This window comes from Nannospalax galili, unplaced genomic scaffold (genome assembly GCF_000622305.1).
Source record: "Nannospalax galili isolate Female #2095 unplaced genomic scaffold, S.galili_v1.0 scaffold891, whole genome shotgun sequence".
Lineage (NCBI taxonomy): Eukaryota > Metazoa > Chordata > Mammalia > Rodentia > Spalacidae > Nannospalax > Nannospalax galili.
Genome location: NW_008330576.1, coordinates 1093330 through 1120216, shown reverse-complemented (window position 1 = coordinate 1120216; position 26887 = coordinate 1093330). Strand labels below are relative to the sequence as shown.

The following is a 26887-nucleotide window of genomic DNA, read 5'->3' as shown; positions in this document are numbered from 1 at the left end:
TATTACATTCTAATAAAACCACCAGGGTATGCACAACCCACAAGCTCTTTTCATTGGCAGTGCTTCTGTGTGGCACCTGCAGATCATCATCCTAGACCCCAAGCCTCTCACCTACCAGTTTCCCTACAGAACCAAGAATGTCAAGGAGTCGATTCTATGGGTAGGCAGAGTGCACCAATTAGGATGGTTTTATTATCTGTTCACTTTGAGAAACTATTTTTTATAAGCAGTTGAAATAGTTCATCCATTTATCCATTCATCCAGAAAGTGTTGCTGAGTTCCTTTCCTTTAATCTAGTGACTACAGGACAATAAGGAAAAGATGTAACCTTTATCCTCTAGGAAGCTCCATATAGTGGGCTAGGCATGACTTCTGTATGCCTTGCCAACTTCCATAAAGCATCATGGGCATTATGCTCAGGGAGCTCTGGGAGGAGCCTGTGGCATGGGTGAGCCCCTGGAGAGCTGACTGGCTGCTGCTGTCTGGACTTAGCATCCAATGAGACAGCATGAAGCTGCAAGTAGATTCGGGGCCTGTGGTCTCACCATTCTGCTCTCAGACCCTAGGTCAAAAAAAGCAGTTGTTGAAAAGCCTTGACTCCTGAGTCTGGGGTAGGGGACGGCCTCTAAATAGTGCCAAGAAACTCGAGCTTCAAGTTCTGGCAGCAGCATTTTTCCTTAGATGCAGAACAAACCTTAGTCACAGATTCCCCTGTCTGGCAGGGTGCCCCCTACTGTGACTAGGATGGATATTTACCAAAATTTTATTCCTCTGGAAAGCCAGACATCAGGAAGAAATACCAGCTTACTTCAAAGGAGAGGAAGAAAGCACCCGCCATTTTAAAACATAGCAATAGCATTTGCTCAATAAAAATTCAGTCATGCGATCCTATACTAGTCAGTAGGGTTCACTATCATCAGTGAATGGTCAAAAGATATTTGTTTTAGTTTATTTATTAATTCAATGCCACTCAATCCTTCTGCTTGGTCTCCATTTACCACCCACTGTCACTTCATACAGTTGTCATTACACAGGCTTATTTACAAGCACAGGGATTTATGCCATCTTCCATCATGAAGCATCCAACTTGACCATGGCCATGTATCAATATCGCCCTCTGATTAAAAAAAAAAAAAATCCCATTGAACCTGATGGTTACCTCCTTGCCACTGTCCGTGCGAATGCAGCTCTTGTCTGGGTTCAGCTCAGCCACCTTATCCTGAATCCACTCCACACCAGATGGCATCACACTCGCTGTGGGACGGCCCGATGAGGATAACTGCTTGGCACCAGCACCCACTAACGTCCAAATTGGCTGGTAGAAGTGTCGCTGAGAAACAAAGTATTAAGGACATTTGTTTCAATTTGAGCCTTATCTAAAAAGTTTTAGTTGAAGACAGTCAAAATAGACTCTCTTAATTAATCCCTCCTGACACTCAGAGCATTACACAGAAAAGCCTCCATAGGGTTCATTCCCCACTGTTGCTGTCTTCTAATGAGTTAACTCTAAAGGATAACCGCCAATCAAGAAATCTTAGAAATCTGAGAATTAAGCAAATCTGGAAAGTTCACGACTGCTTCTGGGCAGCCTCAAAATTTCACTGACTTCAAGCTGTGCTCCCCTGAAAAACTGCAGACACTTCAGGCCTGTTTCTCTTCTTCTTTCTCAGAGTTTGCACATCGGAAGTCAATAGGTGCCAGACCCTTCTCCACAGAGCAATGCACAGATAAAGTCTCATGATTTTCTGGAGTTCCCTTGCTTCTCATAGTATAGTCTTAATTTACATTTGTTGTGAAAATTCTAGGCTCGGGGCAAACGGTAGACTGGCTTCATGGACCAGGGAACCAAAAACTCTCAATATTGCCAAAATGCTTCAAACTGACTGGACAGAACAGCTAATACCCAGAGGGGTATAAAGAGTATCCAAGAATGGTTTGCAATCTCCCTAAAGTCAATACTGGCTGTGATCATGAAGGAGGAGGGCAGAGGTCTCCAGCTGTGAGAGCTCATCAATTTCAAGTCCATCTTGAACAGGAAGTGGAACGAAAATATAAGCTCCAGAGTTTTTTCAGTCTACAAATATCAGGTCCAGCAATCAGACACAGCAGGGGAGGCGCCAAAAGGTGCCAGGACACTGGCAGCTCTTTCAAGAAAGATTCCCTGAGTTCTCCCTCACAGAGCAGCACAGACAAAGCTGCCCAGTCCCCCAGGAGAGCCATTCCCATTACAAAAAGAAGTGCCAGTGGGAGACTGTGATTTAGTCCCAATAGAACAGACACCAGGGAAGACCACGTGACAGCTCTCAGATACACTATCATTTGAAGTGGTCTCCCTGAGTTGAAAGGACTATAAAAAGGAAAGGGACTAAGAAAACCACTATTTCCTCTCCCATCATAGCCCATGGGAGCCTCATTCCCTGTTACCCTGAAAAGAAACACGTTTCTTATCCTGCCCACCTCTTTCAACTCAGACATGCCTACTTGGCTTTTTTCTCCCAAGGATACAGCTCCCAGCCAGTGCAGACCTACTTCCTCCCCCTGGGAAATAGGCAAATCATCAAAAATCTTGAATATTTCTCTGAAGCTTCTGTAATCCCAAAATGCTTTTCATGAACCAGTGCCTCACTTTGTCTTCCTGCCTAGAATCAAGTACCTTTTCTCCTTTGTGATTTGTTCATAACCTTGGACCTAACTTCTCAAATCCACTGACAATTTCCCAGAGGTCCCCTGCTTCTATCTCGTCATCCCTTCCCCAGTCAAGTAAGATACAGGAAGGGACACGGTCCACTGATTAACCTTCTGGACAGAAGACTGAGGTGGAGGGTATCATCAGGTGAATCATGGCTCCTAAAAAGGTATGTTGACATTCTAAGACTAGGTCCTATGACTGTGATGTTATTTGGAAATAGGATCTTCTCAGATTTGGTCAAGTTAAAATGAGGTCATACTTGAATAAGAGACAGCAAAAAGCCTTTCAACTATGTTCTTTTAAGAAGATTATGTGAACACCTGATCACATAGAAAAAATGCCCAGAAGCTACCATGTGAGGGTGAAGACCAAGGGCCAACCTTGTTGCAAGCCTGGGATAGCGAGAATGGCTGCCAGCTACTAAAATCCAGGAGGGGAGCGAACTCCCCTGCCTACCTCAATAATTTGGGACTTGCAGTATCAAGAATTGTGAGAGAACACATGTTTGTTGTTTTAAACCACTCACATCGTAGCAATTTGCCATGGCATCCCTTAAGAGCTGGAACAGAAGAGACACAAAAAGCCAGAAGCCTGTCCTTACTCTCACACACCCTCCACTTTCTCCCAGTGCTTTTTATGCCCAGGAAAAGCATTAACCAGGAAACACAAAAGCCACCCCTACACCCTAGCACACACACATATTCTCACACGTTCCAAAAGGAGCACTTACCTCACTGGGTTCAACAATGGCCACATTTTCTGCTCCAACTTTCCTCTTCATTCGGGTGGCCATGGTGATCCCCCCAGTGCCCCCACCCAGCACCAGAACCTCATAGTGGTTCTTGGCTGTGCAACTGGTCCTGGTGTGTAGCTGGAGGGGTCCAGCCTGCTGAGCACCCAGCCTGAGGAAGCAGGTAAGGAGCCGGGCACGGGGACTGGATACCACAGCAACCAGTGGGGCCATCATCAGGCTGGATCAGGCTAGAAGGAAGCAGATGAGGTTATGAGCACCAAGTAAAGACTACTGTATGTCCAGAGGAAGGGGAGGAGGGGGTGGCACCAGGTCAGCTCCAGCTGGTATCTACCATCTTCTCTAAAGACAGCCTTTCCATCTAGCTGGGGTCCCCAGGCCTTCTAAGAGCCCTAGATTTATGGCTGGCTAGTGAGTAAGCATCCCTTCTTCCCCCTCCCCCTTCTATCATGCCATCTAGGATTGGCTTGGATAAGGCATCCCTTCCCCTTCAGGATCTCACTAATCAGGTGTCTCTACCCACCCTTGTCCATCCAGGGTACCATTTGTTCTCCCCAGCTGTCTCCCATTCTCCTCACAGACATACTCGAATAGTTTTTGGGTTTTTGAGACCACTAAATTCGATGTCCAGGTCCACTACTAGAGACCTGTAACCATCCTTGCTGTAAAGAGTACCTGCGGTCCTGATGAAAGAGCAATAGTGTGGAAAGAGCCCTGCCCTCTGCCACTCAAAATGCATTCTGACCAGGTATTCAGCCCAGATCCCTGGCTCTGCTTGCCCAGGAGCATGCAATTTAATCAAATTAATTAGATGCGCAAGCAAGGGCCTTCCATACCTTGAGCCATTTCAAGCATGTGATTAACAAACGCCATAAAAGGAGCCCTGCCTGGTGTCATAAAGTTATATGTAAAGAATCTGAGCATGTTGCTGACCATTCTTTTCGCATCCACTTCATAAACAATTCCTCCTTAATAGCTCCTCCCAGAGATGCAATTCACCTTAGCAAAGTATGTTTCTACTCTGAGTCGGTGCCTTGGAGAGGGGACAGTGAGGCTTCTCAAGGCCTGGGTCCACTCCCTCCATCCATAGCACTGACCTTATATTGAAGACACCACTGGCTTGTATGACTCAAGGCTTTTTCCTCTCTGGGTACCACAATGCCCCAAATGTCCCCATCAGCCCCATCATATTCTGTCCTGTGAGTCCATCGTGGCTCCAAGAACCATTCATAAAAATGCAAACACTCCCTGCGGTGAAAGACTTCTAGCTGCTAAAATCACTAACTAAGAGACAGGGATTGCCGGGGGTTCGAACCAGCGACCCCCGGCGCAGTGATGATTGGGGATGAGTAAGCACGCAGTTCGTCAACCCACGCCGCCCCCAGTACCGGGGACACTCAGACACAATGGGGAGTCTAGTCAAGCAGGGACTCATTTATTGCAGGTATTACAGAGCTTATAAAGGCACCTAGAACTCCACCCCCCAGGGTGTATCTTAAGGATGGTCACACGCTGATCATGCACTCCCCAGCAGTGTGGAAGTATCCTTCAGACTTTCAAAGCAAGCCAGGCCACGCCCCCAGTAATTTCCTTTCGGACCTATGTAAGGTGGGGCCTTTAGGTCCCCACAAGGGATGAGCTAATAATACCATCCCCACCACCAACTGGGGAAGAGGAAAGCTGCATGTGGAGTTTAGAGAAAGCTGAGCAGCAGGAAGAAGGGGAAAGTAGTGATAGGAAATGAGAAGGAGCAGGTGCCAGTATTAGGATTAACTCTATTCCAGAGTTTTGGTGGCCGAAGCCAAATGTTACTCAAAATTTCAAATATGAGGCCTACAGAAAGTGAGGCAGGCTCATACATTGTTGCTGCTGGTGAGTTTAAAATCAATGCAAACTCTTCTAGAGAATAACGGTTATCATCCCCATACCACACACTTCTATTTCTTGGAATGTAGTCTAAGAAAGTAACTTCTAACACTAAAAAAGGAAGAGGAGGAGGAGGAGAAGGAGGAGGAAGAGGAGGAGGAGGAAGAGGAGGAGGAGGAAGAGGAGGGGGGAGGAGCTGCTGTTATAAGGCATCTCTGAGATGATTGTTCATACTGTGGCCAGCTTCCTGTTAATGGTTTGTGGTTAGTACTGATAACATCCTAGGGCAGAAAAACAGCAGCTGTAGGCTCCGCTCATACCAGGAAAGTTCTGGCCCTTGATTGTTTTCACAGAGGTTAATTTCTGATTAGATCAATTGAATACAGAGACAGAAAGTATTCTGAATTTCAAGTATTTGGGAAAGGTTAGATAAAATGTGGGTACACTGATGAGACATAATCAATTTTAAAAAGTAATCTTTTTAAAGTTATAATGTTTGTGAAGACTATATAAAATGCTTAAGGTGAGGGTACAAATAAACAGAGTATGTCATATTATGCAATATCTTATCCCAAGCAAGAGAAAATGTATTTTTAAAAGACAAGTCAAAATCCTAAAACTTGGATAAGTAGGTTTTCTCTGGGTTTTAGAATGTTGACTAATTTTTATTTCTTCTGTGTTTCTGTATTTTATGTTTCTACTAAATATGTATTTGACAAAATTTATTTCAATGATAAGTGACATCTATTAAATCCTTTCTGTCAGTATTGAACTTATGAGTGGGCTACATCCTCATTTACAGATGGTAAAACTGAGGCAGAGGGCATTTCTCTGCCTTTTCAAGGTAGCACTACTGACAAATGGTGGTGGCTGTAGGAGGCAAAGCCTACTTGGGAGAAGGCTCCTGAAGAGGACATTGGGATCCTGGCCTCTTCCCCACCATACACCCCTCTCTCTCTGCTTCCTACCACCATGAGGTAAACATTCCTCCACCCACACTCCTGTCATGATGCTCTGCCTCACCACAGGCCCAAAGCAGTGAGCCCAAGTGACCTTGGACAAAGGTCTCTGAAACCACTAGCTACGGAAAACTGTTTCTCTATTACACTGATTAGCTTAGATTTTTATTTTGTCACAGAGATGAAAAACTTACAAACAAAACCAACAAAACGATGCCTGCATAATAATGTTAAATGGACAAATAATCAGATATTTTCCATAACTTCTTAGAAAAGAAAAAACAGTTTTCCATTATTCTCACATTGTATCTTGGTCCCAAGGGAACGGTTCTGTTTTGCTTCATTTCATTTTTTGGCTCCTATTTTTTTAAAAAAGGAAACTCAGAAGGAAGCAGGGCTAAGTTTCTAGTTTGCAGTCACTCCTGCTTAAGTTATTTGACCTCAATTTTTTTGAAATTTGCACAAATGCTTCCTTCACTTAGCTGGGAAAGCTATTTGTTTTCTTTCAGTGGTTACCAATAGCCCACTTGTGGACTCAGTATATAGAAGCACAATGTCTTCCAAGCTAATTTGATCAGCTTCATTAAAAAACTGCAGAGTGCCCCAGACTTTGAAGTCATATTTCATTTTTAAACTATGCAATTCTAAAACCACAAATACACTAGAGGAAATGTCTCATGATTTAAAACACTCAAAAACCCCCATAGCTCTTTCATTCTAGCAATTTAACATCACCTAAAAATCCAGATCAGAAAACCCAGGGCAATCACTTAACATCATAAGAAAATGAGGCATGGAACAATGTCAAAAACAAGGAAGAATCCAGAGAAAAATGCATAAGAATGATATTTAATATCCCATTTTAGAACATGAGTTTAAGTGTTTTCTTGAGTTCTGTGGGTAGTTCTAGATAACTATTAAACTATAGAGTGATCATAGGAAATTCTGAATTCATATCAATCAGACACAAACATGGGTACAAGGGCATCATTTGTTGGGAGCAGCTAAAGTAGGGATAGTCTTGTGGATCTGAGTCTTGAACCTATGAGGTCCTTGCTAACTCCTAAAATTAAGATAAACATTGAATTAAACTGTGAGGCACCCAATTGGTATCAGAGAATTGACAGGCGTTAGAGGACAAAAACAGACATTTGATGTTAGAAGTAGAAAATATCACTGAGGTGCCAACTGGTATTTCTGATATTGACCTAAACCAAGTCTCCAGCAAAAACCAGAACATCAGGCAATATGTGGAAATGACAGCTACACTATCTTAAGTAAAAGGCAGAAAAGAAAAAGAAAGGTAAAGTCAACTTGACCCTGAGGTCAGCAGAGAAGAAATGGAAGACACTGTCAACAAAACAAAAAAAAAGCATAAATCTAACATGACTTAGTCTCCCCCAGAAAATAGCCTGCAATGTGTATACATGTTAGCTTAAGAATTAACTCAAGCCGGGCGTGGTGGCACACGCCTTTAATCCCAGCACTCGGGAGGAAGGGGCAGGCGGATCTCCGTGAGTTCAAGACCATCCTGGTCTACATAGTGAGCTCCAGGCCATTTGGGGCTACAGGGAGATCTTGTCTCAAAAAAATCACATAATGATACAGCCACTTCATCTGTACATTCTTATAATGTGAAACATACTTCAACAAATCAATAAGACAAATTTAACTTCATTTACAAACGACACATGCAATATATTTTACAATTAAATTACATCAGACTGTTAAATAAGATTTATTTAATAAGAAATCTTATTTAGGTTGATCCTAAATCAATAGAGTGTCTCCTTCAAAGGATCAAAGTCAGCACACTGGCACAGTCACAGTAAAGCCTCTGCTGGCTAGGAGGTCAGAAGCTGAATGGACATCTCTACTTAGCATCACTTACTGGTGAGTGTCTCAGGACTGCACACCTTTCCACAGACAAGCAGTACAAACTGCCTGTGTCCAAAGCTCCTCCGTCTTATGTCATGTGACATGTCACTCACTGGGTTGTGAGCCGCTAGGATACCTGGCTAAGTTTAAAGGGAGCTAGCATCAGAGCAAGGATTATTTAGAGCATTCGTAAGGAAAGATCCTCCAACCTTGCAAACTTGGAGTCAACACTTTGGCTATTTTGGTTTTTGAGGGAAAAGTATGTGGTTCATTATATGGCTTAGTGTAATTTCCCAAGCCTTCCCAGGCTGGACTCACATTGTCTTGGACTTCAGTAACCACACAACCAACCATAATGGGTCACCTTTGCTGAACACTTCCAAAATTGACCAGAAAACGAAAGCAAATAGCCTCCAGCTCTTACCTCCCACCCAGAATCGGGTCAAACTTACTCTGAGATGCTTTCATGGCCTAGAACCTGGCATGTTCCAGGCTCTGATGGGTGTGAGTCTTGGCTACATAACAGCCAGGCTCTGATCTAGTAGCCAGGTGATACAACTCTTGAACACTGTTCCACAACCAAATTCATCCACTTGGGCCTTCTAGTCTATTTAATTAAATCATTCCTAAGGCTGTCATTAACTCTTGATATCTCTCAGCTAAATACTTTCCTCAACAGGATTTAAAAAGAAAACACAGGAGAAACTCTTAACAGTAATAGTTCATATTTATAGAGTACTAATATTTGTTATGTACTGGTTGTTCTTACGCTAGCTCTGATATGCCTCACAACTCTGTAAACACTATCTCCATTTTACAATTGAGAAAACAGAGAATTAGAGTACAATGAGAGAATTTGCCTGAAGAAACTTTCTTTTTAAAACCCCCCCCCCCCCCCCCCCCCGCCAATTCAAGCGTTGAAAATGTGATCCTCAATGTAACAATATCGAGAGTGGAACTGTAAGAAGTTATATCATGAATGACCATTATCATGAGAGAGAATTTGTTACGAAGTTGAGTTTGCTTGTCTGGCCCTCTCACACCATATGATACTCTCTTCACTGTTAGGACACAGTAAGAAGGCCCTTGCACATTTCCATTTTCCAGAATTTTATAGATTACCATATCTCATGTATCCGGTGTGGCCTGGATGTTCCTCTGACCCTGTGATGACAAGCCATGGACCAGCCTCCTTCCCATGCTCTGCAAAGAAGCCACTTCCCCTTCCCTCTTCCAGCCAATAGGTTGACCATAGCTGCTTACAGGGGAGGGCCTTAAGGGTATAAAAGCTGAGAAAACCATGAGGCTGGTCTCTCGCCATTTTGTGAGGCTGTCCAGAACAATGAGATTTATGTTTAGGTGTGGACTTTCAAGCACAGCCATGAATGGGGGGGCGCCCGCTCATCTGTAAGTAAACCCGCACCCCAAACTCAGTCCAATAAACTCGTTAAGATTCTTCAAACCCGGGTTTGGAGAATTCTTTTCTCAGGTTGTGGCAAGGACCCTGGGAGGAGGGGATTGGATGCCACATGCACCTCCCAGCAGTGAATTTGACTTACAATTGTTATAGCAACGCAAAACAAAAGCGGTCATATCACTAGTTAAGCAGAAAGATTTCATTCAAACTGGATTCAATAATTCAGAAAAAATGCCCACTGGCAGAACTTTATTTTCATAGAAAGTATCTTGATTATATTCCAAAGACTGAGGAGCAATGTAATATATGGTATAAAAATTTAAGTTACTACGTGAGTTGAAAAGGCCATCTAAGTTTTAGAGGAGCAACGTGGAGTAACAGGATTGATAGAACTTTTTAAGGGTCCTTGGCTTTTAGAAATATGTATGTGTTGAAATTCTTACAGTTGAAATGACTTGAGCTACACTTGAAAATATTACAGTAGGTAAGAACTTCTGAGAGCCTTGATGAAACAAGGGTGTCCAGGGGTTAAGAATCTGAAGGCCAGGGAGGGGGTGCCTGGGTGTTCCTTATGGTCACATATCTATTTTTTGCATGCGTGTCAAAGCTAACAATGAGAAGCTGAATGAATGTATAAAAAAGTCAAAGAACAAAAACTCAAAAAATTGTGTTAGAGTGAACCCTGGCTTTTGTCAATGAATGTTAAGTTCTGGGCATATTTCAAGTAATTGCAAGATAACAGTAATACAAGGAATAGTAACACAACTTACAATCACCCATCCCTCCCTTACACATAAATTTTTACAGTTCACAGGGTCCACACCTCTTCTGACCTCTGTGGCATTGCACGACACGGGTGTACTCACATACATGCAGGCAATACACTCATACACATAAAATAAAAATAATAAAATTTAAAAAATTTAAAAAAGAAAACTTATAACAAATGCCTGGATCCTTGGAAATTCAGCACCCTTTCTTTGGAGATCTTCTTTAGGCAATTTATCAGAAATACATACACAGAAATCTTCCTGACTAAAAGCCATCTTACCCCTCTCCCTGGAACCCCAGCTTGCCCTGTGTATGACAGGGCCCTGAAGTACAAACTTCATTTGCTTCTCAGCAAACATGTCCCTAGCACCTACATGGCTCCTCTAAGACCCTCTGCCCACCTTGCTCTGGGGCTTCCTGAGCTAGCTACTCCCTCCTTGTATCAGTCTGGAGTTTAGCCAAGTCCCCTCCCACCTGCTGTGTACACACAGGTATACAGCATAGCTTCTCCGGACAGTCGGAGACTAGCTCATAATCCTTAACACAAAACCAACTCATTACTGTTCTGGACCAGACTCCCGTGTGCCAGGTACTATGCTGGGTTCTCATGTGAGCGTTATTCCCATTTTCTCCCTGGGGAAAACAAGGCTCGTGGAAAATGATTCTAACCTCAAGACCACAGTCACTTCAGACCCAAACAAACATTCAACTACAGAGCATAAAAAGAAATGAGTGAAGAAACCAAAACAAACACAGTTTCTTTCCCTACTATCTGGAGAACACTTCTAGGAATTGGCCCATAGGATTATGGAGTTTGGCAAGTCCCCGGATCCTCAGTCAGCCAGCCAGAGACCTACCTAGTCTATGGCACAGGCTGGCCTACAACAATTCCAATCGAAAGGCCCACTCAAGAGGCAGGAAAAGCCAATGTTGCAAATGAGTCTCAAAGGCAGGTGAATAATGTTCCAGCGAAAGACAGGCAGGTAGACAACGAGTCTCCCCTGTTCCCAGGAGGGTCAGCCTTTTGGTTGCTGCCTCTCTCACATGGGGGAGAGCAAGCCTCCGGATCTACCAAGTTAGCCATTAATTTCATCCATAAATACCTTCACAGTCACACTCAGAATGCTTTTTTACCAAGTGTCTAGGTAATCTGTACCCCAGTAAAGTTGACACATAAAAATAACCATAGCAGCCGGGTGTGGTGGCACATGCCTTTAATCCTAGCACTTGGGAGGCAGAGGCAGGCAGATTGTTAGTTCAAGGCCAGCCTGGTCTACATAGCGAGTTCCAGGCCAGCTGGGGCTACAGGGAGATGTTGTCTCAAAAGACCAAAAAGAATAAAATAAAAAACAACCATAGCATCTGATAGAAAAAAGGAGGCCTAACCCTAAAAGTTCTCAGAAAGGAAATTGCTACTGTCACTGGGTTAACACTACATGAGTGCTAAAAAAAAAGTCAACCGTATCCTTGAATATGCTGTGGTTCCTTCACAGGACCTCATTTCAGACTGAAGTGCTCAGGTAATGCATGTGGTAATTCAGGGCACCTACAGAAAGCTGACTGCCTCCGCTTCCTGTAGATTTCTCGAGCCCTGCACATTTTTGACATGTAAACCCACCCGTAGAGAAAACACTCTCTAAACCACTATCTGGCTTTTCACTCCACAAGGCAACAAGACTCATCTAAATCACATCTGCACCAGGCATCAGACAACCAGGGGCCAGGGGCTGCCTCTGACCAAGGACACAAAAATTATTCCAACTAGTCAGTCCCGACCTAGTCAGCCATTTTCCCTACCTCACAAAAGCCACAATATAGGTTTTTTTCCCCATGCATTTCCTTACCTGTTTCTGCCTTCTGAAATCCAGGTGCCTCCCCACGTGGCACCACATGGCATGCTGTGCCTCCTGTCTCCTGAGAACCATGAGTAAAAATAGTCACCTCCTAATCTGCTGGCCTTGTCATACTTGATAAAAACAAATCTTACGTGCATTTTAATACACCTACATTAAAATGCATGTGGCCAACTGTTCAGTCAGATGGAAGATTTTACATGTTCAGCAAAATCTTACTAGGCTTCCTCGCCTTACATATCTGCTGATCGGTCAGATGGCATTTAAAAAAAATTTGATTACATACTTCTGAAGAATGTTGCAATTATGTGGGTGATTGGGCCAAATTTTTGCAACTATATAATATAGCTATATTTGACCTTTTTTATACTTTTTAATGTAATCATTACTCTGGAAGAATATGGCATTTGGCCTGGCTTTCCCTGGTTACACTCTACCACACCCTCTATTGAATTTGCAATGTCTTTCCACCAAGAAAAATCTTCACATCTCTTTTATCCATTCAACCTTGATAAAGAGGTAGATCAGCCAGAGTGTTCAGAAAGGTGTTGTTGGTATGAAAATTCAGCTTCATAAATGTCTTGAACTTATCTTAGTCATGCAGTGGCTGAATTTTCAGAAATGAAGCAATATTTTTACTTAATTTATTTCCTGCATAAAAGTATATACATAAAGCTAGGCATGGTGGCACATGCCTTTAATCCCAGCACTCAAGAGGGAAAGGCAGGTGTAGCTCTGAGATATAGGCCAGCCTGGTCGACATAGCGAGTTCCAGGCCAGTGAACCTGTTCTAGGCCTACAGGGAGATCCTGTCTCAAAAAAGAAATATGTCATTAAAAAGCATTTTACTAGGCTAACTGTGCAAGATAATCTTTATGAGATGACTATACGCTCACTGGCTTACTCCTTATGCCTGCTGACACGGCAAAGGACACATCGCTCAACGCTCCAATATCCGGGCCTTCAAGTCTAAGTCAGAGTCTCCTAAGGAGCCAGAACAGTTGCAGAAGCTTCAAAACAACTGATGAGAGTCTGAGGAGCCATTCTGAGCAATGGGGAACACTCATTGACTGTGTCATCATGAGAGATCCAAACACCAAGCTCTCCAAGGGGTTGGAGGAGGTGGACGCAGCTATGAACACAAGGCCACACAGACTGCATGGAAGAGTTGTGGAACCAAAGACCTATGTCAAGAGAAGACTCTCAAAGACCAGTGCCTACTTAACTGTGAAAAAGATCTTTGTTGGTGGAATTAAAGAGGACACTGAAGAGCATCATCTATGAGATTATTTTGAACAGTACAGGAAAATTGAAGTGACTGAAATCATGACTGACAGGGGCAGTAGAAAAAAGACAGGCTTTGCTTTTGTCATCTTGATAACCATGATTCTGTGGAATTGTCATTCAGAAACCATATTGTGAATGGTACAATTGTGAAGTAAGAAAAGCCTTGTCAAAGCAAGAGATGGCTAGTGTTTCATCTAGCCAAAGAGGTCGTGGAAACTGGTTCTGGAAACTTTGGTAGTGGTTGTGGAGATGGTTTTGGTGGATGACAATTTTGGTTATGGAGGAAACTTCCATGGTTGTGGTAGCTTTGGTGGCAGCCATGGCGGTGGTGGATATGGCAGCAGTGGGGATGGCTATAACAGACTTGGTAAAGATGGTAGCAACTTTGGAGGTGATGGAAGCCACAATGATTTTGGCAATTACAATAATCAGTCTACAAATTTTGGACCTATAAAGAGAGGAAACTTTGGAGGCAGAAGCTCTGGTCCTTATGGTGGTGGAGGCCAATACTTTGCTAAGCCACAAAACCAAGGTGGCTATGGTAGTTCCAGCAGAAGGAGTAGCTCTATGGCAGTGGTAGAAGATTCTAGTTACTACCATCAGGAAACAAAGTTTAGCAGGAGAGGAGAGTCATAGAAGTGATAGGGAAGCTACAGGTTACAATAGATCATGAACTCAGCCAACCATAGTAGTGGTAGGAGCTGGCTGCTACAAAGAAAACATGTATCAGACAATACTCATGTATGGGCAAAAAACTCCAGGGCTGTATTTGTGACTAATTGTAGATAGAACAGATTATTTTAGTTTCTGTTCTATGGAACGTATAAAGCATTCCAACAAAGGGTTTAATGTAGGCTTTTTTTTTTTTTGCCCATACTGCTGATTGCTAATGTAATAGTCTGATCATTGATAGTTAAAAGAAATGTGTCCTTTTTTTAATGTGCTGTGCAAGGTTACTCTACTCTGAAGCCATCTTGGTATACTTCACCAACAGTGTGAAATTAGAATTCCTTCAGGGTGATGCTAGATTCCATTTGAAATTTATTTATGATTGCTTGGGTGGAGAAGCCATTGTTTTCAGAAATCTTTTGTAATTGAACTGACAGTTACTATTGTGACCTTAACGAGTTTCACCATTAAATGGGTCACCCAAGCAATGTCACAGAATTATTTGTTTATAAAAATGGTTGTTGGCACATCCTATGCAATATCTAAATTGAATCATGGTACCAGGTAAAATATTAGATGGGAATGATGCTTGGGTATCGTCCATTATCATGTGTAAACAATAAACAATTTGATTCTCTTGAAAAAAAATCTTTATGAAAAAATAAAATTATGTGAACTATGCATAGTCACAATTATTCTGCTATTCAAGAATGTTCCAGAGCTGCAGAGATGGCTCAGTGATGGCTCAGTGTTTAAGAGCACTGGCTGCTCTTTCCGTGAACCAGGATTCAGTTCCCAGCACCCACATGACAACTAACAATCATTTGTAACTCCAGTTCCAGGGGATCTGACGCCCTTAATTTAAAAAAAGAAGAATGTTCCAGGGACTAAAGAGATGACTCAGTGGTTAAGAGTATTTCTGTCCTTCTAGCACCTACATCAAGGAGTTCACAACCACCTGTAACTCCAGCTCCAGGAGCTCTAACACCTTCTTCTGGGCTCTGAGAGCACCTGCACTCACATGCGCATACCCACAAACACACATTTATGCATGATTATTAAAAAGTAAACCAAATTTTTTTTAAATGTTCCCAACATATCATTGAGCATCTAGTGAGGACCTTTTCTCTTTACAGTGCTGGCCTCTTTCCCCATTGATTAGTTTCAGGTGCTAAGAGAAGGCCACCAGTGCTTGCCTACAACTGGCAATACAGGCCAGGAATAAGGTGATCCAAATTCTAAGGAAAAGGTTTTCTTTTCACTAATGTTACAAGGTCTAATTTAAATTTATGAGTATTAAAAGTAAGCCATAAGCATTCTGGAACAAAATTTAAGTAGATATTTTTGTTATTTCTGAACAATATTAAAAACTTTCTTAGCATGACAGCACAAGACATAAATCAAATAAAAGATCAACAATTTGAGTATTTTTTGCACTTTGTGTTACTCTCCATTTCCCCCTTCCTACATTCGCCTCACACCCTTGTGTGCCAAACCTAGTCCCAGAGAGGCTAAGTTCCTCCCCTTAAACTCTCTCCCTCTCCGGCTTCTGGTTGGGTTTGGTAATGAGAGGTGTTATGGACCCTCAGACAGAATAGAAATATAACTGGTGGATTTCCTTCCTGCCTTGGGCCATATTTGAAACTGAACAGTGAAGCACAAAGATTGTTAGAAGCGTGACAGAAATGGACGGGTTGCCTTGAATGTGCTATAAAAGCAGGAATGTTGATGAAAGTGGCAGAGGAAAACGGAAAATACCTGGATCATCATAAACAGACTGTCAATAGAAACGTGGATATTCGTGTTGGTAAGGGCTCAGAATGAAATGAGGAGTGGGTACTGAGTGCTGGAGTAGAGGGTTCCTTGTTACACAGAAGCAGACATCCTAACTGAATTTCAGTTATGTAGGAAGTAGAATTTGTTGCATTTTTTGTTGTTGTTTTGCTTGGGGAATTTTTTGGGGTTTTTTTTTTTTTTTTTTTTTGTCTTTTTGAGACAAGGTCTCCCTGTAGCCCCTGTTAGCCTGGATTCGCTATGTAGACAAGGCTGGCCTCAAACCCACAGAGATCCACCTGCCTCTGCCTCCCGAGTGCTGGGATTAAAGGCATGCCCCACCACATCCAGCGGTTTTCAACTTTTAGTCGGCTTACAAGAGTATAGGTTTTATTATTGTATTTATCATTTTCATCCTTTCCCACAATTTTCCTCATTCCTCCATGTTGCATAGGGACTGTCCTCCAACAGACAGACCATGGACAGATGCCACCTTCCCAAGCCTGGCTGCACCTGCTTACCTAGGATTATCACAGCTAAATTTGTTGACTGTCATAAGCTATAAAGAAGGAGGGGCAGGGAGAATCATGGGATCGTCCCAACCAACCAGGTATCCCTAGTCGCATGAGGGGGGTGGCATAAAGGTATACAAGGTAAGGAAGCCTAGGGGAGGCTCCCTTGCCATTTTGTGCAGTGGTGAGGAAACCACCATCCGCTCGCTCTTGGATGAAGACTTTCCAGTGCAGCCCTAGGAGGGGAGCACCCACACTCCACAGCCGTACTCCAATAGATGTAAACCCTCATCCATTGCTCTGTAAGTAGGCCCAATAAACTCACTGGTTTCCCAGACTGTAATTTGGTGAAATCATACCTCAGCTTGTCTTTGGGTCCAAGGGAAGGGGGGGGGCATTGTTTATACCCCTTGAGAAGAAGTTTTAACTACACTCCAGAAAGTAGAATTTATAAAAGATGAAATTGAACGTTTAGCTGAGGAGATTTCCAAGCCAAGTGTTAAAGGCATCACCTGATTTCTTCTGCTTTTAGTGAATGAAAAGAGGAAAACTAAGGGAAAAGCTGCTAAACAAAGATGAGCTAGAACTTCTCTGCTGCAAACACGTGCTATTTCATTAAAAAGGACAGATGTTCTGGGGTCAGAGCTGAGAACCATAAGGAATCATCCCCAGGTCTTGAAACATAATCAACTTTCCCAGCTGGATTTAAAATTTCTTAGAACTGATAACTTCTGTTTTCCTCCCATTTTCTAACCAGAATGTCTGTAACTTTTCTCTTATGACCATTCTACCGTTCTATTTTGGGTTCGAACAGCCTGTTCCTTTAATTTCACAGGTTCATAGATAGATAGGAATTATGTGCCAGGAGAGATCAGAGCCCTAACTTCACCTATACATAATTTAGATTACTTGGATGATGAAATTGAGGTTTTTAAGCTAATGAGACTTAGATTAGAACTGGACACGAGTTGATGTTGTAATAAGTGAATTTTTCATGGGACTTGGAATGGAGTAAATACATTTGCATGTGGAGTGGGCAGGAATCTTTGGAAGACAAGAGTTCAGGATGATAGAATAATGATTTCCCAAAGATACCCTAATCCCCCACACCTGAAAATACATTATATATAAATATGTCACATGACAAAAACAACTTTGTTAAAGACCCTAAGATGAACAAGACTAGCCCGAATTATCCAGGTGAGCACAAACTAATCATGTGGATCCTTCAAAATGGAGCAGCTTTCCCATTTGTGTTCAGACGGAGCAGTGACCATGGGAGACTGGTCATAAAGAAGAGACGTTGCTGGCTTTGAAGATGGAGAAAGAAGGCAGTGAACCAAAGATGTGGGCAGCCTGAAGAAGCTAAAAAGGCAAGGAAATGGAATCTCCTTTAGAACTTCCCAAAAGTACATGGCCCTGCTGGGATCTTGATTTTAGCCTAATGAGGCCTGTGGCTCATTGGTACAACATTTGGCTAGCATGTGCAACGCCCTGGGTTCAGCTGCTAGCACCACATACAAGGTGTATCATTAAGCCACAAAGCCTGTGTTAATAATTTGTTATAGTATCTATAGGAAACTAATATATACATCATCTTACTTATTGTCACTATCCCATGAGGTAAATACTGTTATTTCCAACTACAGATTGCAAAGCTTCAGAAAAAATGGCACGCTATTTAAATCTAAGAACTGGAGTATGAACCTGTATTTTTGGAAGCTAATCTCATTACTCTCTGCACTAGCCTCTAGAAGTGCTGAGTTGTTATAAAATCAAGATACACCATAAGGAACTAGCTGAAAAGTTCAGTGCTCTCTCTTGGTGGAATACACAGATTTTCCCAAATATCTGGATCTCCCCAGGGAATGACAAGAAGAGCCCAGATACTCCATGATGTCAGTGGAGATAAAACAGACTGGAGCATAAAACCATAGCCCAAACTGCAAAGGTTTGGTCTCCCTGGAGAAGTAATGCACAAAATGTCAATAAATAAAGGAATGACCACAAGTAAGTGCCAAGAGGGAGGGAGCGGGTGGTGAGACTTGTAGAATCGATGGGAGACAGGGACCAAGGAAGGTGGGACAAGGGTGGACAGTGGGCCAGGGTATAATCACTGGGGGAGGGGGAGGAGAAATAGCACATATTACATTCCACTTTGTGTAAGCTCTCTTAGTTCAGGGGCATGATGTGACATATGCATGGTTTTAGTCTCAGTAACTAGCACCACCCCTCTCATGATGAAGAAGAATCTCAGATATATGTGCTAAAAGGAATGAATTAACTGATGAGTAAGATTTACTAAATATGCTTATATACCAGACAACCAATGAATGTAGAATTTCATTCATTCAAAAATTTACTAAGTGCAAAGTCATGTGCCCCACTTAAAGTAGAAAGAAGTTCGTACTTCTAAATATCCTTAGCTACTGGGCAGAAACAAAATGCCATGTAATGAGAAAAAGACTAATGGATGAAGGATTGGAAAAATGGGCAGAATCTGAGGCCAAGGCAGAAGAATGGGAGCATTTTGGTAAGCAGAAATGCTGGGGGAGGGTGCTCACCCTGAAGCATGAGGCCATGAGTTCAGGAGACGGTACTTGCACTCCAGGATCCCTTCCCATCCTTCCCTGACCATGCTCTGATCCCTGACAGCAGGCCAGCAAAGGTGAGCATTTCCAGCTGGCCTCCCTCATCCTCTGCCTTCCATCTGGATCCAGCCAATGCAAGGCACCAGTACCTTAGAGGCCAGAAAGAGAATGAAACTGAGAGGACCCCAGCCTTCTTCCTACTAAGTCTTGGCAGGGCAGTGAGTTATATTCCTCAGCTGAAGGCCTTGGTGGCCTTCCTTGGTGGCAGTTATAGATCTAATTTCTCCCTCTGCTCAGCTTTTCAGATCTCAAACCAATAGAGTTGCTTCACAACCCTTGATGGTTTCCCTTAAGCCTGTCCAGCTTTTTGTATACATATGTTTTATTAAACCCTCCCAATAACATTGTGTGTGCCAACTGTTTCTCAGAGACCCTGGCTGATAAGGTGGGAAGTCCCATAATGCACTTGGGCAATGGCCAGTCAACTAGATTTGACTGGCTTTGATATGACTAGGCAAGAAGGAAATGTCTCACCCCGGTTATGAAGGGCCCTGCTGGAGAACTGAGGCTTTGCATGGAAAAGCAAAAAAGCTCTGGGAAGTGACAGGTCAAAGGAGGCAGCCTAGAGAAGAATCTGCTGTGGAAATAGATTAATTAGGAGGAAAACTAAGCCAGCTGTGGTCCTGTAAATCTGTTAGTCATCTGCTGCAGTTGGTGAGTGTGGGTGATAAGAGCCTGAATTGGGGTTGGCATTAGAAATGCAAATAAGCACTCAGATTAAACATAAACTGGGAAAAGGAAATGAGGAGGTGAGAAGTGGGAAGGGGCTCTGGGAATTATATAAGGAATTATATAAGCAGAAACAGGGAGGCTAAGAGGAGGGCCTGCTGGAGCTGGTTTGGGACAACTGGAGTTGAGCTTTGGAAAGTAGAATCACTTAGAATGGGAATCACCTAACTAGAGACAGAAAGGAGGGCAGCCTGGAACAGGTATGCACTGGAAAGAGGGAAGGAGAAAGCTGGATAGGATGTGTTAGAGACAGTTAGGTCTGAGAACTTAATCCCAGACAACTGTGATCCACTCTGGGGCTCACTAAGCAGCAACCAAAGCCCAAGGCTCTGTTTTGTTTGGCTCAGTGTTTTCTTTCTTTTTTATGTATATTTTTATTGGGTTTTCTGCATTTTATACAACAGATCTTAATCATATTTAGACCCCCTCCCCCATCCACACCCCCAATATCCCCCCCACACACACACACCTGATTTCATGCATTCTGTCATATATGTTAAGACCTAACTGGTTATGGTGGAAGAAGGGTCAGAAAGCTTGTAAAAGCCAGGGTTGGTGCATGAACATAAGGAAACAAAGGCTTTCAGGCCACTGAGAACTTGCTCATATAAACTTGTAACAACAGTGACAGCATGCACAAGACCCATGCTGACTCAGACAAAAATCCAGCACAGAGCTGGGGAAATGGGCAGCAGGCCCCAACCTTAGCCAAGGAACTATTGACACTGATTACTGCCGGGTGAGGGAAAGTAGATCTTCTTTAAGGCAGTGACTCTGTATAGGCTGACTGGATCCCAGTGGATAAACTTGCACACTGTTTTCTTAAATTTTGAATTAGTTGTCAACATGAAAAATTTTGGAGCTACTTCTTTTTAATGCCCCTATGGTTGGTCTCTCTGACAACAGGAATTTCACATTCTTATACGGAAAACACTTGGTTGGAGTTGAGTAGTCGCTGGTCATCTCCACCCTACACAAGGTTTTAGTTCACTCAGCCCCACCCAGAGTGGGTGAGTCATCTAAATTACCTGCTCAGTCCTGGCTTAGATTTCAGCTTGTGTGGCCTGCTAATGGCTTGAGAGCCTTTGTAAGTTCTGAATAAAACTGAATTTAGAAGCTGGGAAAATGAATCAGAGTACTTCAGTTGACATCAGCACTTTCAAGTGTTTACTCTATGCCAGGCATTGTGCTGGGTTTTAGAGAAGTCATGACAGAAAGGAAGGGTCTGTCTCCTTTAACAGCCAAGACCAGGATCATGAAGACCCACTGAGTGACTGTTTCAGCACTATAGGAACCAGCAAAGGCTGGGTCTAGGCAACAGGGAAGGAGGGAAGGTGAATGTGAGTCACATGTGGAAGGCAAACAACTAGCTATGGGAGATAAAGAAGAAAGAAAGTAAAATATAGCATTATACCATCTTGTTCAGATGGAGGACAAAAGTACCCCGATGTAAAATAAAGCAGAGGTCCAAAGTATGACAAGCGAAGGAAACTTGCTCCTTGAGAGGACCATACAAGCCATGCCCTTACTTTTGGCTCACCTTCTCTTGAGTAATACAGTGCTTGCTATGCCTGCCTGTGTGTTTGGGAACTGGATTACTATATTGTTAACAAACAAAGAAAGTGGAGCAATCTTTACCCAACCCTGCAAGCCATGAGAGAATTCTCTCTTTGGAACATTATCAATCCAAACATTTGCTTAAATATTAAGCTATGAAGCGAGAGTTCCAGTATTGGACCAGGACTAAGCCATTCAGGAAACAGGGGCAACTATACTCTTTATAAGGCCTGCAGCCTCATTAGGTTCCTTAACCCTTTGACACAAAATTTTAAGGATAATCTTTAAAAGAGGTACAGACAAAAAATTACTAATGAGCCAGGCATGGTGGCGAATGCCTTTAATCCCAGCATGTGGGAGGCAGAGGCAGGCTGATCTCTGTGAGTTCAATGCCAGCCTGGTCTACATAGTGAGTTCCAGGCCAGCTGGGGCTACAGGGAGACCCTGTCTCAAAAAAAGACCAAAGAAAAAAATTACTAATGAGGACTTGGTCATTAAGCACTGGATCCCTTTGCTGCTAGGAAGTTTCCTCCAAGTTTCCTAGCCATACTTAAAGTACTTTATAATATTTTATAATCAGAGCAAGCATTATAATGATAAAGCTGATTGTTTTAGCAATCAGAAAACAAAACCTATATTTACATAGGGAAAGTTCTTGCATTCAAAATATGAAAACATAAATCAGTAAATTGAATTGTTTTAACTGAGCGTTGAGTTTTGCCTAGAACATATAAAAAAATAAATAAGCCTTGTTTGTCTTTTCTTCCCATTTTCTACTTTCCATGGGAGTTTGACTCATGTTCTAGTATATTAAAAACAAATTACTCCCCTTCAACTACATCATGCTTAGCAGGCCTCTGGTTAAATATGTCTCAGATTTCCTTTCAAGATCTGCATACAACTGTGAGGGCCCATCCACAGACTCACTGGGAAAGGAGACCTCATGTAGAATTCATTTGCTCTCAGTTACACAGCAGGGAAATCGACTTATGCCTTAGCTTCCTGAATCAAGTCTTTCTTTCTTCCTTTCTTTCTTTGGTTGGTTTGAAGCAGGTTGTCATGTAGTCCAGATTGGCCTCCAACTTGCTATATAACTGAGGATAACTTTGAACTCTTAATCCTCCTGCCTCTATCTCCCAAGTGCTAGGATTACAGATATAGAAGCCACCACACCTTGCTTCCTGAATCTTTTAAATTATTGCAATAAAATTACTCATCAGGCCAAAGAACATTGGAATTTAAACTCAGAGTCTCACATGCAAGTAAGGGTGAAGGGTGGAGTGTCACTGTAAACAGACTGGCTTGCCATTACCTGGAATCAAGTGTGTAAGGACTTAATGAAAAAAGACATTTTAATTACAAATTATATACCTGTTGTTTGAACATAAATGCTGAATTCAGTCCTTTAATGGTTAAGACAGAATGAGACATACATGGGTGCAAGGGTGTCAGGTTCCCCAACAGCTTGCATCTTTCCATTGTCTGACCTGATACAACAGTTACCTATTCTGAATGAAGCTTTGTCTGAGGCATACAGGAGTCAGGACATCCAGGACCACATTTCAGGTAGTGCCAGGTAAGGATCATCTTTAACCATTCTGGGCCATGCTTTCTTCCCCAGCAGCAGGAAGGATTGGGCTAGATGGATTAAATGTCCCTTCCTTCCCTAAAACTTCATACACTTCTCAGTGAGGAGAAAGAAGTGGGAGTTCATAACAGACATTTACCCAGGACCAGCAACAAAATCAGAATGGAGACCATACTTCCATTCTCTGCACCTATAGGCACTATGATTCACTGGGCAGCAGCCATGGGTAAAGCCTACGAAAAGCATCAGAAAAAAAAAGCATTTGTGGAAGGCTTGCCGTGGGCCAGACATTGTGCTATATGTTTTACATAATTTCTCATAACCAATGGGAGTTGTTGACCCCATTTTATAAGTAAGAAAATGGAGATTATGGAATCACAAGTCCCATTGGGTGTGTAAGTCATTTTGAGTACAAGCAAAGTGAATGGATGTGTCTTTTGAGTTTAAAGGCCCTTCTTACTCTATGATTGAAAACAAGCTTAGATTTGATGGACTGGGAAAAATCTCATGGCTATCATCCAAACGGAGAAAGCTAAAGAACAGCAGGGTGTGGTGCTGTACGCCTTTAATCCCAGCACTCGGGAGGCAGAGGCAGATGGATCTCTGTGAGTTCAAGGCCAGCCTGGTCTACATAATGAGTTCCAGGACAGCTGGGGCTACAGGGAGACCCTGACTCAAAAAGACCAAAAAAAAAAAAAAAAAATAAAGGAACACCCCAAAATTACCGTCTATAACCAAAACATTATGTGTCCAATGATCCATGGACAAATATATTCATTGTAGCATTATTGATGGTGGTAAGATACTGAAAGCAAATATGCTTTGGAACAAAAATGATTAAGTGTGTTTTAGAATGTTCATCCAATAAAGACTTTGAAAAAAAACAAAAAAAAAAAAAAAAAAAGAATGGAGTAGCCTCCATATTCATCTCATATCACACACATGCTTGCTGAAGCACAAGCCAGTTACAAGGCCAGAATCTTCTTGAGACATTCTCACAATCTATAAACAAGGTTTAGATGGCTTCAGGCCCAGTCTGGGCAGCTTTCGGTAAACTACCCACCCTGCTCCTATTTACCAAATCTCAAGTCATAAAGGAGTTTTGTGATGGTTAAGGGACAGGGGAAAGATGAAGAGGGGGAAGAGGATTATACATCTAGAACTAGAAATTATTCATCATGGATCTGTTTCCATTCTTTACAAGACACTTCCTGTGTTACAACATATCCGATTAACAAATTCAGCCACAGGCAGGAGAAGGAACTTCTGTGAAGGAATCCTGCTTTCCTAACACCAGTCAGTTTCTCTGGTAGACCACCAGCCATTTAGACTCACACAGACCCAAGGGCCTTCACCAACTCTTCACATACTCCAACCCAAGTGTATTTATGTATTTGTCCAGCCAGATTAAAAAGAAGCTCAGATTCTAAATAGTCATTTCCCAAACCCCCAACTGTCTCCTAATGAATTTTGTTTTTGGCTGTAGTCACTAGCAACCCTCTCTAACTCATTCAGCAAATATTTGTTGAATAACTTCCATATACCAGATTTAGGGACACTGGGGATCGGATAGCCATGACTGGGGAGAGAAACAGACAAGCTTTAAAAATGGTACTCCCTGCAGCCCTCTACACTGGATACAGTATTGCTCCTTTAATACACGGAAGGTGTTCAGTTTGGTGTTTTGGTTTGGTTTCGGTTTTCTTTTCTCTAAACAGTGAAGAAACTGAGGCCCAAAGAGGCTCCAAATCAAGGGCACATGGTAGTCCATGGGCATGTTAAGCCCCACAATCAAGCTGCCTAACTTACTGGACAGTGCCCTCCCTGCAGAGTGTCTAAATTAGGGCCCATTCATTTGACTGGAACTTAAATCTTTACTTTTCCTGACATCTGTTTGAAATTTAACACCTTCATGTATTATGTAGGCAGCCACCACAGCAGTGTTAGCAATATCTATGACTTTGTCATCAATTTTTTAAAAGGTATTTTTTATACTACAGGTGTTGCCTATATCTCAAATTCTATATTCTTCAATATTTTAAGATTATGATGGCTACTAGACCCACTTCTAGATCTTATTATTTAATAATGCACTCACTTTTTTAAAAAACATATATATTGCATTATATTCTTTTAATATTTTAGCAAGTGTTTGGCGGCTAGTTTCTTTCATAACACCTTTGCTTTTTGTTTTATGCCTTTAGAAGTCTTCTAAAAAAGGGTCCTCGGTCTTCCAAGAACTACCAAAGCCACACCTGACACAAAAGTGGGTCAGAACCCTGTGTCACAGCAATGAACCCAGGGGCTCGACTTACTGGTCTTTGAGCAAGAAGTTAGGCTGAAACTTTGATAATTAAAAGATGAAAAAGAAAGGAAAAGAGGCCCCAATTCCACCAAAGGGCCAAGTCTCCCGGTGCGCAGATCCCCATCAGCCCCGGCTCTCCTCCAGGCCCGGGACACCTCTGTAGACGCCCCTCCTCACGTCAATCCAACCTCCTCCGGTCCTTGACAGTGCTGTGTGACAACTGCCACTCCCAGTTCCCCGGCCGAGACCCCAGCGCCTGGGGCGAGGGCGTGGGCTGCTGGGCGGGCCGGTGGCTCTGACACTCCACTACAGTCTGGGAGCTGAGCTGCAGTCCGGCTGCTGCGGGCGGGGTGTCAGGTGGGGAGGAAAAGGGCGCTTTGCAGTGCGCTGCGGGGACAAGTCGGGCTCGGGGCAGACTGGGGTGACCTCCGTCCCAGCCGTCCCCCTCCCTTGGCCCGGGGTCCCAGATCGGCGGGTGGCGGGACGCCTCTTACCGGGTGAGCGAAGCCGCGGCCCCCGCGCTGGCGCAGCAGAAAGTGCCGGGCGGCTGGGGCTCCCGGCTGGGCTCGGCCTGGCTGGGCCCCGCCCGGCGACCCTGGGGCGGAGGCGGGGCCGGGGAGAGTCAGCACCATTGGGACACCAGCGCGCTCCCACACCTGCTGGGCCGCACGGCCGGGTGGTCCGCCGCCCGGGGATCGCAGCGGTCAGGGGGACTGTCCACTCCCGCCCTGTCCCGTCGCCGCCTCAGCAATGGCGAGGCGGGGCGCCGGCGGGCAGCGTCCCCGGGTGCTGCCCGGTGCCCCGAACCTCTGCCCTGATTCCCACGCCGCCGGGGGACAATTTTTCTTGCACTGGTTTTTTAGTTCCCAAGTTCCAAGAAGATCAGCAACTTTTCCTGGGAACCTGCGGGTCCGCTGAGTTTACTTTTTTCACAGCTCCATCCCCTTTTCTTAAGGGAATATTTTAAATGTACAAAGCAGCGCTCCTCAAGCGAGACCCGCGTCCCCTGTGTTACAATACTGTGGTACTAAAGTTGCAACTGTTCTCAAACGCAAACGCCACAAGCTCTCAAAAAAAAAAAAGTTTAAAGTGTAGCTATGTTTCTTTTTTGTTTCTTTTGCAAGTGTTGGCTTCCTGGTTTTTAATAGTTATTGATTCTTATGTTCTTTCAGAGGAACCCGTCGCATCTATGATAAAATCGCCATGACCCTTGTGGCTTCAAACGCAAATTGCATGGTCTGATTAGTAACCTAGTGGCACCTACAGCATTACTTCCGGTAACAGGATTTTCTGCAATGATAACTTTGGTAAAGAAGCTCTAAAACTGTGTGTGTGTGTGTGTGTGTGTAATCTTCCAGGTCTTACTGCTCTATTACTGGAAAAGTGAGTGTTTTAAAACCATGTAAAAATCCTTACTGTTTCTCATAATCTTTATCTAAAACTGAATTTAATTTACCAATAAAACTTTTGCAATCTTGAAAGTTGAGGCAAGGGGTGGGGCAGCAGAAAAATTTCTCCTGCCTCAGGACAGTCAGTTTTTGTGTGGTAGTCCAAACAGCACAAGAGGCTGGCAGCTCTGCTTCCCATCCTCTAAATGCCAATAAATTGTGCCCCCATTTTTTAAAAACAAAA

General features: G+C 43.2%; 1 protein-coding gene and 1 pseudogene across 2 annotated transcripts in view; one reads left to right on the top strand and one right to left on the bottom strand.

Moving 5' to 3' along the window:
- The window catches only part of Sqor (sulfide quinone oxidoreductase), a 49867-nt gene extending 23963 nt beyond the window's left edge, over positions 1-25904 (bottom strand). Inside the window, exons 1-3 of one of the 2 annotated variants that reach the window (XM_008849291.3) lie at positions 25750-25904; positions 3420-3670; positions 1160-1330 (exon numbers count right to left, since the gene is read on the bottom strand). In XM_008849291.3, the coding sequence (XP_008847513.1) occupies positions 1160-1330; positions 3420-3656 (408 nt within the window). In that variant the 5' untranslated portion in view covers positions 3657-3670; positions 25750-25904. Of the gene's footprint in view, positions 1-1159; positions 1331-3419; positions 3671-25265; positions 25444-25749 lie in introns of those variants that run through there. The other variant, XM_017802286.2, reaches the window with a different exon arrangement.
- Positions 11139-14061, top strand: LOC103747169 (annotated as a pseudogene).
- Positions 25905-26887: the final 983 nt, after the last annotated feature.